At 53.8% G+C, this 18,775-nt stretch overlaps 5 protein-coding genes across 5 annotated transcripts; 2 read left to right on the forward strand and 3 right to left on the reverse strand.

The window, feature by feature from the left end:
• Positions 1 to 2,798: 2,798 nt before the first annotated feature.
• GUITHDRAFT_90482 (hypothetical protein) lies at positions 2,799 to 4,088 on the reverse strand. The gene is made up of 2 exons (XM_005821365.1): positions 4,029 to 4,088; positions 2,799 to 3,130 (listed from the first exon to the last, which is right to left on the reverse strand). Exons 1-2 carry the CDS (start codon positions 4,069 to 4,071, stop codon positions 2,904 to 2,906), a joined length of 270 nt encoding a protein of 89 aa, XP_005821422.1. The 5' UTR covers positions 4,072 to 4,088; the 3' UTR covers positions 2,799 to 2,903.
• Positions 4,089 to 5,657: 1,569 nt separating this feature from the next.
• GUITHDRAFT_61343 (hypothetical protein) lies at positions 5,658 to 5,897 on the forward strand (the record flags this gene model as incomplete). Its single annotated transcript, XM_005821366.1, has 1 exon — positions 5,658 to 5,897. A coding segment is annotated over one exon (240 nt), but the record flags the coding sequence as incomplete, so codon positions are not given.
• Positions 5,898 to 9,118: 3,221 nt separating this feature from the next.
• GUITHDRAFT_119369 (hypothetical protein) lies at positions 9,119 to 11,866 on the forward strand (the record flags this gene model as incomplete). The annotated part of the gene is made up of 12 exons (XM_005821367.1): positions 9,119 to 9,184; positions 9,238 to 9,477; positions 9,659 to 10,480; positions 10,534 to 10,757; positions 10,811 to 10,916; positions 10,959 to 11,027; positions 11,081 to 11,287; positions 11,336 to 11,369; positions 11,413 to 11,472; positions 11,527 to 11,615; positions 11,717 to 11,752; positions 11,795 to 11,866. 12 exons carry the CDS (start codon positions 9,119 to 9,121, stop codon positions 11,864 to 11,866), a joined length of 2,025 nt encoding a protein of 674 aa, XP_005821424.1.
• A 77-nt stretch (positions 11,867 to 11,943) lies between these two features.
• Positions 11,944 to 12,794, reverse strand: GUITHDRAFT_98076 (hypothetical protein). Its single transcript, XM_005821368.1, has 2 exons — positions 12,628 to 12,794; positions 11,944 to 12,566 (listed from the first exon to the last, which is right to left on the reverse strand). The coding sequence occupies exons 1-2, from the start codon at positions 12,781 to 12,783 to the stop codon at positions 11,976 to 11,978; spliced, it is 747 nt and encodes a 248-aa protein (XP_005821425.1). The 5' UTR covers positions 12,784 to 12,794; the 3' UTR covers positions 11,944 to 11,975.
• Positions 12,795 to 14,386: 1,592 nt separating this feature from the next.
• On the reverse strand, positions 14,387 to 16,111 carry GUITHDRAFT_57042 (hypothetical protein; the record flags this gene model as incomplete). Its single annotated transcript, XM_005821369.1, has 6 exons — positions 14,387 to 14,503; positions 14,551 to 14,650; positions 14,706 to 14,791; positions 14,837 to 14,930; positions 14,976 to 15,172; positions 15,269 to 16,111. Coding segments are annotated over 6 exons (1,437 nt in total), but the record flags the coding sequence as incomplete, so codon positions are not given.
• Between the last annotated feature and the right edge of the window lie 2,664 nt (positions 16,112 to 18,775).

The raw sequence follows: 18,775 nt of genomic DNA on the forward strand, positions 1-18,775 counted from the left end.
TCTTGTCCTCTACCATATACCTTGTGATCAAATCTTCTGTCTCTCCCTTCTTTCTTTCTTCACTCCCTCCTTCTGCTCCCTGATAATTTGCTCCGACAGCTGCCAGGCAGCCTTGGGGCAGACGGAGGAGGCGCTGCCGGTCCTGACCAAGATGGCGGAGAGGCGGGAGGAGGAGGGAGGGGAGGAGCACGCCTCTGAGCGGGTGCTGGGCATCGCCCTACAGTCCATGGAGGCGACCCAGAGCGCGTTGCGATGTCACTCACGTCAGCTGCAAGAGTGCGTGAGGACGGAGGACGTCAGGGGGCAGGCGGAAGCGCATGCAGACATTGGCCTCCTCCTCTCCTCCATGGGGCACTCCCTCCCTGCCGCAAGGTGCTTCCTGCAGGCCCTGGAGTGCGCGAGGAAGAGCAGGGACATCGTGCAGGAGTGCGGGGCACTGACGGGGCTGGGGATGGCGCTGCTGGAGGAGGGAGAACGAGAGGGGGGGAGGAAGACGATGGAACATGCGCTGTCGCTGCTGGAAGATGCGTTCTCTGACATGTCCATGTGCTCCGACGCTCGCGACCAGCTCCTCGAGCATGCGGCGCGTGCGCTGAAGGCCCTGCAGCTGTTCCACATCCGATACAGAGGGGGGAGGCGGGGGAAGAAAACCCAAGGGAAGGAGAAGGGGATTGAAATCAGAGATTCCAAGAGCGAGGAGGAGGCGAAAGAGGTGAAGGAAGTGGATGAGATAAAGGAGCACGAGGAGGAGGAGGAGAAGCAGGAAGAGGAGGAGGGATTGTCAGCAACAGAGAGGATGGAGAGTCTTCTAGTAACCGTGCAGCTACAAGCGTACGAGCAGCTGGTGGCGATGGTGGAAGGGGGGGTGATGGAGTGGAAGGAGCTGGAGGACGAGCTGGAGTTTGAGAACTTCAGCCAAGAGGATGTCAAGTTTCTTTCGAGCTGCACGGGAAAGACCATCGTTGTCATGTCCTGCCTTGACGACGAGGGGACGATCGGGACTTGGGTGATCTCTCCATGCGAGGAGGAGGTTGTCTTCTGTAGGAACGACGGGAAGAGAAGTTTGGAGGGTCACAAGTACACATGGACCACCTTGTTGGATGACGTTGTGAACAACCTCCCCCATGCGCTGATGTCGGCCGAGGAGAAGGATGAGAGATTCTCGACATCAGGGCAAGGAAGGTTGTTTCGATGTTTGTATGACTTGTGTTGGAGACAAGTTGCTGATCAGGTACAAGACATGCCATCTCAACTCTTCAAATCTCCCTCATTGCTTCTCCTTTCAGATAGACAAAAACACGCAAGAAGTTGTTATCTCCCCTGTTGGAGTTTTGACCCTCTTCCCATGGAATCTCATGTGCGATGAGAATGGTTGCCCACTGCTCCAGAGGTTGCAAGTCGTCAAGTTCCTTACTTCTTTCCCTCCTCTCCTACTCTCCATCCCCTTTGCTCCTCCCCATCTGCTCCACGTTGACTCTCCTTTCTCCCCGTCTCTCCCATTTCTTCTTTCCTCTCCCAAATGTTCTTCCTCCTCCTGCTCTCTTTCACCAGCACCTTGCTAACACCCTCAGCGCAGGCACGTGCTGACCCTGGAGCCTTGCTTGAAGGCCCTCAGCTTCCTCCTCCATAACCATCGCAGTGATGAGAATTCAGCCTCCTCCTCCTACCTCTCCGTCCCTGTGCCCCTGGGAAAGAGCAAGGAAGTCTCCTCCGACCCCTCGGCCCTCGTTGTCGTCAACCCCTCCAACAGACTGTCTGCTCAGCAACGGCTGGAGGACTCCTCCGACAGTGACGACGAGGAGCAGGAGGAGCGGGAGGATGCGTCTGGTGTGCTGGCTCGTTTAGCTTGTCTACCGCCTAACTTGAGAATCATACAGGAGGAAGAAGGGAAAGGGCCCAAGCATCCAACAATCCTTCGCCTCTCCCTCCACCTTCCCCTCCCTCGCAGGTTGCAGGACATCTTGCGCGGTGTGGGTTCGCTGTGGAAGAGCTCTCGGAGGAGATGGCGAGCGTGGGTAAGAGGAAGAGAGGAGAGGAGAGGAGAGGAGAGGAGAGGAGAGGAGAGGAGAGGAGAGGAGAGGAGAGGAGAGGAGAGGAGAGGCGCGAGCTCATGTCGGGTGCTAGAGTACGTCGGCAAGGCTGCTGCCATGACTCGCTGGATCCACGTCTCAGCAGCGGTCGAGCTGGGGGGGAAAGGAGGGAGGGTGCGAGTCTTTCTGTCCGAGGGCTGCCTGTCCTCGGGGGAGAAGGACTGGGGCCAAGTCGATCCTCCCCGCCTCGTTCAAGACTTTCGAGGTGCGAGAGAGGAGAGAGCTCTGCTGTCGCCCAGCTGACTGCTGGTTCAAGATCGGCTCTTCGGCTCGTCTCTCGTCCTTGCCGGTTACGGTCACCCCGACCTGATGGAGGAGGAGCGGAGGAGTGGGACGAGGCAGCTGGAGCTGGAGCTGGAAAGGAGGCTCAAGGCAAGGGACCAGGACAGGAGGGAGGGAGGTGACGGTGCTGCTCAGGCATGGTTGGCCATGGTCGGCTGCTTTCGGATTAAGCTCGGAGTGCGGCGGCTCATCTTTCCTGTCCTCCTCTCTCAGGAGGCCCAGGTGCTCCGTCTCATGGACTGCATGTACAGGTAACGAGCTGTCGTTGTTTCCCGCCCTCTGACGTCTGCCCAGCAATCTGGCGCAAGGACAAGAGCTCTCAGCTGCAGCCCTGACAGGGGCCATGAAGCAAGTCGGCCAGGAGGGCAAGAGTTGGAGAGAAGTTTGCGGGGGGTTCATGTACCTGGGGAGCGAGTGATCTGCAGGTAGGGTTAAGCTCAATTCATTCTTATATAACAGCTTCTTTCTGCCAGGTCGTCTGCCTATCTTCTCCTCCTTGCCCTGTGCATGTTTGTTGTATCCTTGACAATCTCAACCAGACTTGAAGAGGAGGATGGCGACTTGGCCCAAGTAGAAGTAGATAAAGTGCTTTGTCTCGTGCGTCACATACGATCCGAAGTTCCTACCTACAATGCAATGCCACGTGGGGTTGTATTTCTTATCGAACTCCTTCTTGATGTAGGCAGCGATATCCTTCTCGATGTTGTATTTCTCCATTGCCTGTGCAGCGCAATCGATCGCATCTTGCTGCATGTCCTCTGTGCCAAGATGTCAGAACATGGAGGGTCAGTGATCCTGTTGCGGATACATCCTAGATCGATAACCATCACAGGCTTTTGAAAACCAGTGCTCAAGTAATTTCATGACAAAAGGAAACCAGATGACCAGATAGTCATGAAATGTAACAGCATGTATCAAATCGATAGATGTGTGGCCATGATAGCTTGCAGCGAGAGGAGGGAGGGAGGTGACTTGGCCTAAACCCTAAACCCTTTGACATTTCGAACACATGCAACAACATAAACAAATAGAAACATGTCACAGTCTCAAATCATCGGCATTGTCAATCTCAACATACTCATGCTGTAAAATGGTGTACCCTACTATATCTCTGCATGAATATCACTTTGTTCGCACTATAGAACATATTTGAACACTTGTCTGGTTCATAAACAATTTGCACACGTGGCGAGAATTGTCTTCAATCCACCCTCGTTTCTCAACAACCTCCATAAGGACACATGTGACATCAGATTTGAAATCTAATCATCTCACATGTCTCGTCCATCCGGATAAGAGCGTGCAGACCAAAATCAAACCGACACATCACGCAATCGCGACATCGGCAACACAACGTACTGTCAACCGAAATGCTGTCCCCCCACTTCCTTCCTCCTGTTTGATAACCAAGGACGTACGTAGGAGGATGAAGATCATAAATACATCACACCATAGTTAAACTTGACTTCAAAGCTCTGATGCCCTATCCCTTTCCCATTCTGCCCTTTGAAATTCCCCGAGACATCACGATTCCACTTTCACGTCTCTCTGTGAATTGTGGAGAACACAGACCGAAATGCAGAATCATCTTTCCTAGCACATGTATGATGTATTTTTCATCCTCTCCATCCTGTGTGTTATTCTCTTGATTCTCACCTGACATGTCCGCATTCTTCACAACAGCCTTTCGGTCCGACATTCTTGCCGCGCGCCTTTACTCAGTACCCTACCCCCTCATTTAAATAATCCGCCCACCCTGTTGTTCTCGAAAGGACCCACGACCATACCACCCCACATCGTCAACTACCCCCACCCACAGAACTGATACCGGTATGTTGTCATTTGGACCCGAACACGGGAAACATCCTACCCCAGCTTTATTCTTCAAACTACCCCTCTCTACATGAAAATCCATGGACACAACCCCTTGTATAAGCGGTGAAGTACCCCTCCTTGGTCGTATCCATTATTCCCACTACCCGTGAGGTTGCCCCCAGAACCCTCAGACTCTATTTCGAGTACCCACCCTACTGACTATCAAGTAGCACCCCGCAATTTGTACCCTACCCCCATGTTGTCCCATACCCTTCTTCGAGAGGGGCCTTTGAACGATGACCCACCCATTGACTAGATTAGCAGGTTGTCGGAAACCCACCCCACCTCCTTAATTTCCTACTACAGGACAATCACCCCTGAAACCCCATGTCTCTCGATATCAAAATCGAACCAGATACCAACCCCGTTGAACTGCTGGTGTGGAGTACCCCACCATCGATCATCACCACCCCCTCTATTGTACTACCCCACCCCCATTCCAATGATCCAACGCCTTCTCCCGCCTTCTCTCGCGCCAACCGAAGACCGTTTGCTGGTCATACCGTTGCAATCCGTTACAACTTTCAAGCTGTCACTGAGATGTCCGGGCCCGGCATCACAACCCGGGCCCGTCTCACAACCGAGTCCACCTCGGCGTGCTCCAGAGTCATTTTACGGCTCCGGCAGTTACGAGTTAACTGTCGCAACTGCACAACGGTCCGTTGCACCACGGCCGCCGGGTATGCAGGCAAGGGGGGCCGCGGGAATGCAGCGGCTGTGAGGGAGGTGGGAGGAGGCTCGGGTACAGAAGGAGGAGCGACGATGAGGAAGCTCCTCTTCACTCTTCTCTTCCTTCTCTTCTTCGTTGCTCCCTCTCCTTTCTGTTGTGCCCTTGGTGGCACAGCTATCCAGAGGACCCCTGCTGCACAGCCCTTGTCCTCAAGTACAGGTCACCCGGAGCGTCTGACAAGTTCATCTGCCTCCTCTCATGTACTGACCGACAGAGGAGAAGGTTCATCTCCCTTGAATACTTGCGCTCTCCGTTCCTTGCGCTGCCTTAATGACCCACTCCCAGCTCGGGAGGGGGAGGGGGAAGGGGATCCTGTAGTGCCGAGGTGTCATGGGACGGGAGTGCAGCGACTTCGAGGAGGAAGAGGGTTAGGGGATCTAGCAAAGACGCCTATTTTGAGTACGATCCAGAAGCTGAACGTGTTTGGGAAGCATCACGATGACTGCTGGGACTGCGACGGGGAAGGGTGCCTAATGTTCGAAGAGAACATGTATGAAGAGCGAGTGATGAAGACTTTGGAGTTCATGGAGGCGCATGACGACCGTTCGTCCACGGAGCTCGTGCAGAAGCTGAAGAATGAGGTCTCTCCTGTCTCCAAGGGCCTCCGCATCTTCACCGATTGCTTCCGGCCCGGCGACGCCTCTTCGAAGCACGAAGGATGGGTACACGTTCTGCTCAAGGCAGCGGAGAGAGGGTACGACAGCACAGTGAGGGAGCTGATCAACCTCGGGCTCAGCGTCAACAGCCAAGGACGGCACGGACAGACCCCCCTGCATGTCGCCGCCGCCTTCGGCAGACTCACCGTCCTCAACTCTCTCTGTGACCTCGGCGCCGATGTGAACGCGGTGGACATGCTCGGCTGGACTCCTCTCCATCAGGCGTCCTTCTTCGGGCAGGCAACTGCATGCTTCCTCCTCGTCGAGCGATGGGACGCGCAGGTGGACAAGGTGAACGCGCAGGATCAGACGGCAGCCGACCTGGCGGACTTGACCTTCTACAAGCCCATGGACTTCAACAACCAGCAGGGATACGATGAGGTGAACGCTGCGTCTACTTGCTCTGTATTTGTTCTCGTGCTCCTGCTCCTTTTTCCTTCCTCCCTCCCTCCGCTTCTCTTTCTCGTCCTCCTCGTGCTGTCAGTTCTTATCTGCACCTAAACCCTCAACCCCCCCCTCCCCTCTCTGTCCCTTCTGCTGACCTCGCTCTTCAGTTCGATCGCAACTACTCCGAGGTCAGCGAGGACCAGAACGCGCAGCAGGTGGAGACGTTCGACATCGCAGGCTACCTGCGAGGCTTCCTCCCCATCGACATGCAGGAGAGAAGCAAGTTCGATGCGCAGAGAAACGCGTCCCTGCCGCGGCTGCTCAAGAAGATGTCGAAGTTTGCCAAGAAGGCGAAGAAACTAGCGGAGGAGGAGAGGAAACGGAAGCAGGAAGGAGAGAAGGCAGGCGGCGCAGGGGCGGGCATGGACTTCTTCAGCAGGAGGGGAGACTCTGCGTCTGGGTCGCCGATGCCGTTCTCACTGCAGGAGATGACAGAGAGGAGCAAGCTAGCCTGGGACAGCAGAGCAGAGCTGACGAAGGAGGAGGAGGAGAGGCAGCGATCGGTATCCATGGACATGTTCGGCAAGTCGGAGGTCTCTTTCCCAATAGACTCCGAGGAGATGTCTGCGTTGAGAAGGACGTTGGGGTACGACAGGCTAAAGGACAGTGTCAACGACGAGCTAGGCTCCACCACCATGTATGACGACCTGCAAGACCGTAGCTGGGACCTGGATCAGCTGGAAAGGCAGAGACTGGGAGGGGAGGAGGGGAGAGGGGGGGACGAAGAGCTCGTCAGTCACGACTGGAACAACCCAGCTAGCAACCTTGACAGCAACCTGACGATGGACCAGCCGCCCTACCTGCCCCAGCAGAACCCCAGCAGGGAAGTCTCGCCCCAGAAGCAAGTTGAGAAGCAGGAGGCAGACTCCGAGCGCCAGGAAGACAAAGACGCGTCCCAGCAGGACGTCAGCAACAAGTCAGGAACCTCCTCCCCCCGCGCCTCCTCTCCTGCCAAGGGGGAGATAAGCGAGAGGAGGACGGAGGACTCGGAGACAGGAACAAAGATGTGCGGGGTTGGGATCACCCTCAACATGAACTCACAAGGCTTGTACTACGTGAAATCCCTCGCAGCAGGAGGAAGCGCTGAGAAAGATGGCTCGGTCTCAGCTGGGGACATCCTGACTGAGGTGCTTTCCCCTTCACATTTCTGCACTCACTCGTCATCTTGGCCCCTCTGACCCCACATATTCGTCTGGCCCTCCTCCTCCTCCTCCTCTCCTCTCCCCTCCCCTCCCCTCCCATCCCACCCCCTCTCTCCCCTCCTCTCCGACTTTCTTTCTCTCACCTTCCTCTTTGTTCGCTCTCCTTGGCATCTCATGATGTGCATTAGGTGGACAACAAGCAGCTCAGTGGCGCCACCTATGCCGATCTCGTGGCCATGATCCTCGGACCTCCCGGGAGCTCCGTCCGCTTCTCTCTTAGGAGGTGATGAATCTCCCACCTTTCTCCTGTCAGCTCCTCCCTCCCTCCTCCTTCTTCTTTCCTTCCTTCCTTCCTTCCTTTCTTCCTCCTCCTCTTCCTCCTCCTCCTCCTCCTCCTCCTCCTCCCTCTTCCCGTCTAACTGTAGCCTGCTTCCTCGCTTCTCACGACAAGGACGGCAGGGGGTCGCACGCTTTCCAAGTTGAGCTCATTCGCATGCCGCTGGGGGAAAGAGAGTCCAAGGCAGTCTACGACGGCATCACGCGCGAGCAGGCAAACCTAAGAAAGATGCTGCTTGCTCAGCAGCGACTCCAGGTACCCTTCTCCTCTCCCCTCCTCTCCTCTCCTCTCCCCTCCTCCTCCATCAGCACCTCCTCCTTCCCTTCCCCTCCACCACCACCACCTCCTCCTCCCTCCCTCCTTACTTCCTCCTCCTCCTCCTCCCCTCCTCCTCCTCTCCTTCAGACTCCCCACAGCCCCACGAGTCTACTCACGAGATCCCACAGGTAGAGAAGCAGGCGATGGCCGACGAAATTGCGCAGCTCAGGAAGCGTGTGGAGAGGTAGCTGCTGCTCCTGCTCCCTCACTTGTCGCCCCTTGCTTTCTTCCTCCTTTCCCTCACACCCTTCTCCTTACATGCCGCCTCCCTCTTCCCCTTACCTCCTCCCCTTCTCCTCATCCTCCTGACTCGCCCCGTGGCAGCGCGGAGAACGAGGCTCGAGTGTGGAAGGCGATCTCGCAGCAGAACTCGCGGGCTAACAGTCAGTTTGTGAGCTCAGCTAGTCAGGAGGGAGACGACGAGCTCGGGATCCGCCAGGTGCACGACCTTGACGCGAAGCTAGCAGAGAAGAGCCTGGAGGGAGATGACTAGGAGGGAGGGAAGGAGGGGAAGGGGATGAGGAGGAAGATTGTGAGTGGTGATAAAGGAAACGACATTCCTTGTAAAGAATAAACCGTAATCTCATAGCTTCTTGTGCGCCTGTACAAACTCCTGGACACCCGGCAGTTGTTCGATATGTTTCATCAATCGCATACTGGTCGTGAACGCGTCCTGCTCTTGTCATCCATACAGCTCCATCTTCATCTTCGCCATGAGCCTGCAGATGTTTCTTCTCTCTCCCCCCCCCCACCCCCCCGCTGCTTCTCTTCCTCCGCGCTCGGGCACCAGGCGCTAGTCCCACATGGAGTAGCTCAGCGTCGCCATGGATACAGCGCCGGGTATCACAACTAGTCCAAAATAATTCACTTTTATATCAAATTATTTTCGAAATATGATCACAACATTTCAAAAATAAAAAGGGTTTGTCATGAGCCCTCGAAGTCAGGAGGCGGTTTCTTGCCGCTTGTTTCCACGGACAAGGCTGGCCCGACAATGGGGCTCAGCGGCTTGTAGCAGGGTGAGGACGAACAGGAGGAGAGAGGAGGAGGAGGAGGAGAGAGGAGGTGAACTGAGACGGACTCAGATAGTTTGACGTGCCGCTACTGTCATAGAAGCTACAGGTAACAAGTCATCAAACCAGTCTGTTAGCCGCCTTGATCCAGGTTCGAACTGAACTCGCTGTTTTCAAACCTGCACAACAAGTAGAGGGAAAGCATCCTCTCATAACCAGCTGCACTCAATGTCGGAGATCGCACAAGCAGCAGCGAGCGACGCCAAGGACAGCCATGAGATGCCGATGGACCTGGTGCGAACATCCGAAGCTTCTGATTATGCGCCATGCTGACGGCTCTTCCGCAGGGAGGAGGCAAGGAGGAAGCAGACTTCAAGAGCGATCTGAAGCAGGCATGGCCGCATGATAGAGATGAAGAGAAGAACGGAACGAGAAGAACTTTCTGGGAGAAGCTTTCATTGCACTCTCCTTTTGGGAACAAGAAGATTGACCCAGCCGTGCGAGACTCGAGAGAGATCGTAGTGACCACCAGCAAGCAAGGAGATGACCTCCACGAGGAAACCTCTCACGCAAACAGTGGCCGACTGGTTGCCTTCCTCCGTTACATACGCGCCATGTTCGCAGGCAAACCAACCCTCCCTCCCTCCCTCCCTCTCCCTCCCTCTCCCTCCCTCTCCCTCCCTCCCTCCCTCTCTCTCCCTCCCTCTCTCTTTCCAACATCTTGTGCAGTACCGCCTCTCATCGACTGCTTCTGTCTCAGGTGACCAGGCCATCCTGTGGAATCATCCGCAGACGTCGGCGAGCAAGGATGATCGCCCGAGCATGAGGTCCCTCCAGGCGCGAGTGCATAGGATGCAGCTGATGGTGATGGTCATCGCGATGCTGGGGCTGCTGATGGGGATCTCCATCAACGAGTACTGCTGGTTGGGATACATCCCCACCCCTGCCGAGGAGAAGGGCTCTTGCTCCGATGCTTCCTTCCTCAACCAAGGCAACTGCACCAGCGCCGGCTACCTGTGGAGCGCGGGTATCCCCAACCCTGTGACGGGGCCAGGAGGGCAGCGATGTAGAGGGCAAGACAGCGGGGGGGCGGCGTTGAAGGCGTTCTGTACTATCTTCACCTGCCTGCTCGTCATGGCCATCTTCAGGATGTACGAGACGATCGCAACGGAGATTTGTTTCCGCAATCACTTGGAGTATCATCGAGAGTTCGCTGACATTCCGTTCTGGAACCTCGGGTTGTTCTACGAGTTCTTCCTCGAAGTGATTTTCTGTATTGTACACCCAGCGCCAGGCATCGGCTTCAACATCACCATTCAAGCGAGAGGGAGAGATAGCGTGTATAACATTGAATCTGTTCTTGTTGCTGTGATGTTCCTTCGAATGTACACGGTATGGAGATACTTCAGAACATGGATGTTCCTGCGCTACTCAGCCAAAAACTTCGCAAGCCGAATGACGGAGGTTGTGATGGATTCCAAGCTTGCGGTCAAGGCCATTCTATCGGACGTGCCCTTCGAGACTCTTGCCGGCTGCTTTGTGGTCTTGCTCTTCACGTTGGCCTATCTCCTCCGCATCGCCGAGGCTCCTGTAAAGAACCTTTACTGACTTGCGTGGCTTCCCCCGTTTGATGCTCACGTCAGGTCAACCTGGAACAAGTGTACTACTGGAATCAACTCTGGCTGATCTTGGAGGCGATGATGTCTACAGGATACGGCGACTTGTATCCTATCACGCACTTCGGAAGAGGAGTGTGCGTGTTTGCGATGCTGGGAGGGATAACCTTCACCGCTATCCTCATCACAGCAGTTGCCAGGAAGCTTGAGCTGAACACATCTGAATATCGTCTCATGACCTTCCTGGAGAGGTTTGAGGATCCTGTGAATGAGAGGAAAGTTGGAGTGATGGGTTGTTGGTCAGTGAGCAACACGAGAAGAGGGTCAAGCTTGCTGCTGCCATTAGCATTCAGTCCTGGTGGAGAAGAGCCATTCATCATCCACGAACATTACAGGTTTTCACATGCACGGTATCTCAAACAGGAGCGTGACATTGATATTGTGTTGCTCAGGCTCTACGACAGTTCAAGAACAGAAAGAAAGCATACAGGAAATTCTTGGAGTCAACTCCTCACTTCGGGGTTGAGTTGACTTTGCAGCTCAGCTTGTCCCTCACTGAGAAACTTTCTTGCAGGCGTTCGTTGAGAACATGAAGGAAGGAACAGAGCAAGTCAACAAGACGCTGCAAAAGATCGAAAAAGCTGTCAGCATCCCCAACCTCAATCTTGGCAGGGTCGGGGGCGCACCGAGTGAAGCCGCAAAGGGAAACGCTGGTGGAAACGTGGGAGCAAATCCCATGTCGAACAAAGCGTTCGAAGAGCTGCTGCATGAGATCGTGCAGGTCTGTGAGAGAGAGCCGAGTCGACGGAGATTGACCAGCTTGCTGCAGTTGAGACAAGCCAACAAGCAGATCCTGGAAAAAGGTGTGTAGAGATGTGCAAGAGAGGAGGAGTGACGTCAAGGCAGTGGAGAAGGGGGACATCCACATAGCAGGCGCCATGCCCTCTCATCAGTCTCAAGTAGCGAGTGAGTGGCACCTGTTAGGAGTATGGCGATGTCTCTCGCGCTAACTCCTCTCAGGTGCAGTCGTCAATTCCTTGCGCGCTCCTCCCTCTATCGCAAGCACTGCCAGGAGCCATCACAACGACCCTGTCGTGATCGCCAGCCAGGTCCTCCTCCCTCCCCTCCTCCCTCCCTTCTCCTTCTCCTCCTCCTTCCCCCCCTCCATCTTGTGTAACGTTGAGATGCTCTGTGCTAAGCGATTCATCAGGCTGTGGAGGAAAGGATGCGACGGCTGGAGAACCAGGTGACGATTGAGGCAGCGAGTGACAGTCCTCACTCGCCTTAGGTTACCAACTTTGACAAGGGGATGGCTCTTTGCCTCGGGCAGATCGTCAGGCTGCTGCAAGGGTTGTACTGATCAGAGTTGTCGGCTTGCTTGTAAAGAGAGGAATGGAATATCATTGCACAGCCAGCACTCGAATTCACATTTACTACGCATCCATATTGCGAAACACGCCTGTCTCACTTCAGATGAGAGATTTCTCTTTCAACTTGGCCATGAGCTCTTGGACGCTGCCAACAACTCCACCTGCTTGCCTTGTCGGCGGCTCTACAACTTTCACAGTTTGCAACTTGGATGAAACATCGACTCCGAGCTCCGCTGGATCAGTAGCATCGATCTTCTTCTTCTTCGCCTTCATGATGTTTGGCAAGGTGGCATATCTGGGCTCGTTGAGGCGGAGGTCTGTGGTGATCACGGCAGGCAGCTTCATCCCGATAGTCTCCAACCCGCCGTCGATCTCACGCACCACCGTCAAGTTAGAGCCCTCCACGTCCACCTTGGAGGCAAAGGTCGCCTGCGGCCAACCCATGAGGCTTGCAAGCATCTGCCCCGTCTGGTTGCAGTCATCATCGATTGCTTGCTTTCCCAAGAGGATCATGTCTGGCTTCTCCTTCTCTGCCACAGCCTTGAGCAGCTTCGCCACCGCCAAAGGCTGCAGGATGTCGTCGTGCTTCACATGCATGCCCCTATCCGCACCCATGGCAAGAGCCGTGCGAATGGTCTCCTGCGCCTGTGCAGGTCCGATGGAAACAGCGATGATCTCCTTGAGAATGCCCTGCAGCAAGCTCTGATGAGACCCTGCAACCTAACCTCGCGAACCAACACTAGTCGCTTACCTTCTCCTTCAGCCTGACCGCCTCTTCCACAGCGATCTCACAGAAGGGATTCATGGACATCTTCACTCCTGCCGTCTCGACTCCCGAGCCATCGCCTTTCACCCTCACCTTCACTGCATAGTCGATCACTCGCTTGACCCCCACAAGCGCCCGCATTGTCCTTCACTAGGGACCACCCTACCTAATCCTCAATGATACCTCCACCGGTACTCAGCTGCTCTGTCAACCACCACCCCTGGGGGTCATTCCTCCACCCTACCCACCGATTTCAATGCCGTTGCGGGTGCCCAAATGGATTTCTTTCCTTAAAAGGCTATATAGTCAAGAAATTGCATCCAACCCCACAATTACATTACCCACCCTCCAGATTCATCTGATTTACTACCCCTACCACCTGGAAATCGTATTATCGAAGGGTAAAGACCTGGTCAAAAATTGAAGTGATGCGGTTTCTTCTCAATTGACCCCACCCCAAGTGACCCCACCCCTCAGTGACACAGAACTTGACTATTTCAATTGCAGACATGGGGTGCATAGTAACCCCACCTACCCTTTTACCACCCCTGTTTGCTAGACCCCGTTTGGGCCAGGCTGCAGGGACATTGACTACATGTATATAGTCAAAAATTCCTATCAAATATTTGACTATTGCAGCTTTATACGGCAGGGTTGCAGCAGTTACAATACGTTACAAGCATCCTGACCTCCACAACACGTGCGCGATGCAACAGCCGAAGGAGGTAAGAGCAACATGCTGGTGAGCCCCTTATGAAAACACAAGATAAAGGCAACGCAAGAAGTCTTCCCTCCCAGGTAAAGATCATACATGACACGGACCTGGGCTTCTCACACTCACATGTTACACAACTTAGAGAGATCCTTACTGTACTTTTCCCCGATTATCTGATATGTATTTGTGGTGTGAAATGCCCTGATGGTGATATCAAGTTCTACGAAATTTTATCTCTCTCACATAGCAACATACACATAAACGCAAAAACGCACACGTATACACACAGTGAGCGTGTGGATGACGCGCTTCATTGCCCAATGATTTTTCTAATCGTCCGAACGCACCATGTGGATCCAATAGTGTGCATGTATTGGATGAGGGCACAGAGGAGCTAATCATATCACGATCAGATCAATTACAGCAGTTGACGCCTCCCTTCTTGTGCAGGGGGAATATGATGGAAACGAGATCGATGCTGTGTCTTCAGATTTCTGGGAGTTGGTGAGTTAATCTCCCTTGTCTCTTGACTGTCCTGTCGCCAATGAGAAAAATGATTAATTTTTCGTGGCTGAAACTTTGATGTGGAAAAATCGCTGCGTTCTTAATGATTTCTGTCTGTCTTCTACCAATCTTTGTTTTTGTTGCAGCAACATGTTGATTGACATTGTGGTATTAGACTTTCGCGGGACACCAATGAAACATAGTTTTGATCAGTGCTGGTGCAATTAGCTGGTTCGATTCCAGCCTGATTATGATCCATCTGCAATGCGGGTACAAGGGGCGATCATACATGTTTAATGCAATTTTATGTAGATTTTGAGATTCTAGAATACAGACGTCGTTCTAATCTTACGCTACCGCTACTGGTTCAAGAGCGTTGATCACTGGAACCGGAGGATCTTGTGTGAAGTCTAGGCGAACGAGATCTGGGCGCTTGACTTCTTCCTTCACATACTTCTCGAACTCCTCTGTAGCAAGATCAGAAAACACATTTCAGCATACTAGAGAAAGGTTACCCTCAGTCAGCAAGCACTCATCAAGAATGGTTTCAATTCCAGCCCTGTCGATTTCTGGTCCGATGAAGACAATCTCTTGTCGACGATCTCCCCACTTGTTCTCAGGCCCACCAAAATCACGTGCGATCTGAATACATAACTTTAGAGATGGGTTGCATGCAAACTCAAGCTCACGTCTCGCAAAGAAATCTCATCATCAGGCCACCATCGAAGATCTGTGGAGGCCCAGAATTTGCCGAAGTCCTTGAGTTCGAAAAATCGACCAGCTTGGGACCTAAATGTTTGATCACCACCTTCTGACGGAACAGCTGTGGAGCGTATTATCTCACCAGAAAAGTGGCTCATCATGCTTGGTGGAAACCCACATAAATCCCTTGCTTCGAAGGACCCGGAACATGGGAGACTTCTTATTCTCCTGGAACACTCATCAGCGAAAGCGCTGCCAGTGGTTTATGCTTACGTGATCCTGCTCTTCGTTATCGATTGCGGGATTTCCAACAATAGGTAACTTCATGATGGCCGCCTTGACCCTCTCGGTATCGAAAGGGCGACGCCTTATACAAAGTTAGCTATCGACAACTTTTGCAATCAAGCAACACCTGGAGTAGACGAAAGAAGTGATTCCAAACTTGGACTGCGGAGATTCGACAACTTTGCTGTGGGAATGGGTAGGATCATTGCAATTTGGATCTGAGCACTCCTCCTTGGCCACAACGCTGTGCTTGTGGGTAGGGTCCTTGCAGTCGGCGTCCTTGCACTCCTCCTTGGCCACAACGCTGTGCTTGTGGGTAGGGTCCTTGCAGTCGGCGTCCTTGCACTCCTCCTTGGCCACAACGCTGTGCTTGTGGGTAGGGTCCTTGCAGTCGGCGTCCTTGCACTCCTCCTTGGCCACAACGCTGTGCTTGTGGGTAGGGTCCTTGCAGTCGGGATCAGAGCAAGCTGCACTCATTTCACTCTGAATCTGCGCGACAGTCCTCTTGAAATCCATTTCTTCATCTCCCTCAGCCGCCCATTGCTTCTTCTTCGATCCGAAAACGACTCCGACATCAACGTCACCGTAGGAGCAAGGCAATACAGTAGCAGTGGGATTCAAAGCATTCACAACAGCCTTGAGCTCTTCGTTCTTCTCTGGCGTAACGGTGTCCTGCTTGTTAAGCAGAATGTAATCTGCAACCTCAACTTGCTCTGTCAAGAGCGAAGCAACCTTGCGCATGGCTTGCATTTCCAAGGCAGATTCCTCAACAAGCTCTGACTTGAGCAGCAAAGGATCCGCAGAATTGTAAATTGGCAAAAAGTTTCCAGAGTCAACGACAGTGATCATGTTTTGCAACTTGCAGTACTGGGTGATAGGGTGCTCAACGAGTTCCAACTCAAAGAATTGTTTGCGAATGTTCTTCGGCTCAGTCACACCACTGCCCTCGATGACAAGGCGATCGAACTTCTCGCCTCTCTCAGCTGCAACCAGAAGAAGTTTGCCGAGAGATTCGATAAGGTCATCCGAAGCAGAGCAACATGCACATCCATTCTGCATCTCGATAACGTCTGTGTCAACTCCGCTTCCATCCTGTTGAACCTTTTGTCTGATTCCATCAGTCTTCACCAGCTTAGAGTCAATGTTGATCGCTGCAAGATCATTCACGACAACTCCGACCTTCAATCCTCCCTTGCCGCTCAGCATCTTCTGCAGCAAAGTTGTCTTTCCGGCTCCCAGGAATCCAGACAGAACTGTTACTGGAGTTTGCAAACTAGAGTCCTTCTCAATTTGCTGTTTCACGTCCTCGGACACGGATGCAACCATTCCTAGGCTCATGGCAGAGCATGATCGCAGCTTGGAACGACACGCCGCACAACCACATCCCTCCTTCAAAGAGCACGAATGTAATGATGGCTGCCGCAGGGACAACCTGGCCAAGAGCGAGCCTCTCTTGGGCAGAGGCAAGCGAGAAGTAACCAGAAACGACTGAGTGACAAGAGGAGAGGCGAGGAGGAGGAGGAGGAGAAAGGAAAAATTGCTCTGCATCCCCGTGCGAACACGCGAGTGCACCAGCATGGCGGGATCGAATGCCACAAACCCTGGATCATATAATTGAGGGGTGGGGGTCCTGAAAAGAGTGTTTACTACCCCTACTAATGACATGAAATGATACGGTACTAGTGGTACTGTCAGGGTGGTGTAAACTGTAGGCAAGGCGAGAGGAGGCTGGGGCAGGGTAGGTTCGAGGCTGAAACTGGTAGGTTGGGGTCATACGTTCTGTTGGATTCGATATGCAATGGTGGGGTATGAAATAGTATTAAAGGGGGTACATTGAATGGGAACCGGTTAATACTGTAGGGTGGTTTCCACAGGGTTATACCGTGAGCAGGGTAGGGTAGTCCCATATAAAGATCAGGCACGGGTGAAAAACCAGGTGAAGGAGATATGCAGTAAAGTGGGTGGGTGACTGAAGGCAAATGGAGGGGTCTAAGTTAATGAATTCTTCTCCAAAGGGTAGGGGTAGTAGAAGGTGAAAAGGAGGAAATTCATACCACCCTACCCCGTGTAATATTTCAGTGTTTCCCCATCTGTACCCCGCGTTTTACCATATAACATACCCGTGTCATAACCACCCCACCCAGGAATAACAGGCTGTTTGTGCTGTAAAGCTAGATTTTTGGAGATTTAAATTGGGATTTCCTAGTTGTTGCTGAAATTACATAGATACATTTCATCTTATCTCGAACCGGTTTCAACCGTATGAACTTGGCTCAGCCGGACTCCGTCCCCGGGCGACGCCGGTCCTGACTCGGAGGCTCAGTCCAACCAGTCCAACTTGAAGGCTTCGGGAGTCCGGCCGGGCCCTCCAGCCTCGGAGGCTCAGCGACCGAGCCGCCCGGCCGCGTGAACGGCCCGGGGGGGGGGGGGCGTCCCCCGCCCCTGCAGCTTGGGCACTTAAAGTCCGGCTCGGCCTCGGCCGGGCCCCCCGAACCGAACTGTCGGAGGCTGCGGCCCGGAATTCAGCGGCTGCGGCCCGGCGGAACGGACAAATTACTGAGTTCCGAAGCCTGAACGGTGACGGTTCAACGGTTCAACGGTTTTATCATCCGATGATCCGACCCACCGCCGGGGCCGCACTGAAACGGTGGCATGCCATCATGATGGGCCCTGCGGCTCACTGTGATATGCCGGGTCCGGAACAGAGGCAGCGGCACAGTTCAAGCAAGCCTTTCAGTCACGGTCTCCCAGCTCGAACGTCGGCGGCGCCGAACCCGGTGTGACCCGCTTTCAATCAGCCCCCGGCGAGGCCCGGCCCCCCCATCATGGCATTGTACCGGTATCCGGGCCATGCCATAATGAGTACGGGCTCCGGCCCGGCCGGGAGGCTTCAACTTCAATCCGGACTCAACCGTACTATGGCAGTCACAACTCCAGCGGCTGGCACTGTCCGTCCGAGCCACCGTCCGCGGCAGTGAGTTATCATCCGAAGCAGGGTCGGGCTGCCAGTGTCACGCGGCCTTTGAGTCAGTGATTCAAGTACGTCACGAGTTCGGAACTTGTTACTCAGCCTACAGGCTAGACAACCGTATGGCAGCCTTATGTCTGAGTACTGTATACCGTGGCATAATCCAGTGATCATCAGTGGATGTATGATGTTTGCCAAGTATGATGTTCTTTTTGACGGTATGATATATGTATGTCACAGTGTGTCAGTGTACTGTATGACTAGGTCGGCGAGTCACTGAGCCTGTGGGCGCGGCACCCAGTGTCACAGTCATGCACTGGGCACTGCGGCAGTTATCAGCTTCAAGTGGTGTGACATGCAAGTAGCTAGTGACTGAGTACAACTGATGTTCAAGTTCAGATCTTCAATCATCGGAGGGAAAAAGCAACAACAAGAAAAAAGCAGTCATTCTCACAGCGGCACTAGAGGTGAGTTATTCTCATCCTTCTCTTCACTTTTGCGGCAGCCACTTGGGAACAGCGTTTGCTCGCTCCACCTGCTGCTGCTGCTGCTCTGCAGAAGGGCGCAGGTTGTTCATCCATGCCGGCGAGCCTCGCTCAGAAGGAGGAAGGGTGTAGGAGTTGGAGTCAAGGAACTGAGCGAAGGCAGCAAGCTCCTGCTTCAACACAGGCGCTCCTTGCTGCATGCAAGCCGTCAGTCTCCTCCATTCAACCCCAGCAGAGGGTCAGCTGACGTTCTCCGTCGTCCAGAAGAAGTTGAGGAGGGAGGTAGGAACCAGCGAAAGCTCGCTCAGCGTCTTGCCGATGAAGTTGGGCTCTGTCACCTTCTTGACAGGCGGCCTGCGGGAGCCAGTGATGATGATGATGATGATGATGATGATGATGATGATGATGATGATGATCAGGAGGAGGAGGAGGAGGAGGAGGAGGATCAGGATGAGGAGAAGAAGGAGAGGGAAG

This window comes from Guillardia theta, assembly GCF_000315625.1.
Source record: "Guillardia theta CCMP2712 unplaced genomic scaffold GUITHscaffold_145, whole genome shotgun sequence".
In the NCBI taxonomy this organism is placed as follows: Eukaryota; class Cryptophyceae; order Pyrenomonadales; family Geminigeraceae; genus Guillardia; species Guillardia theta.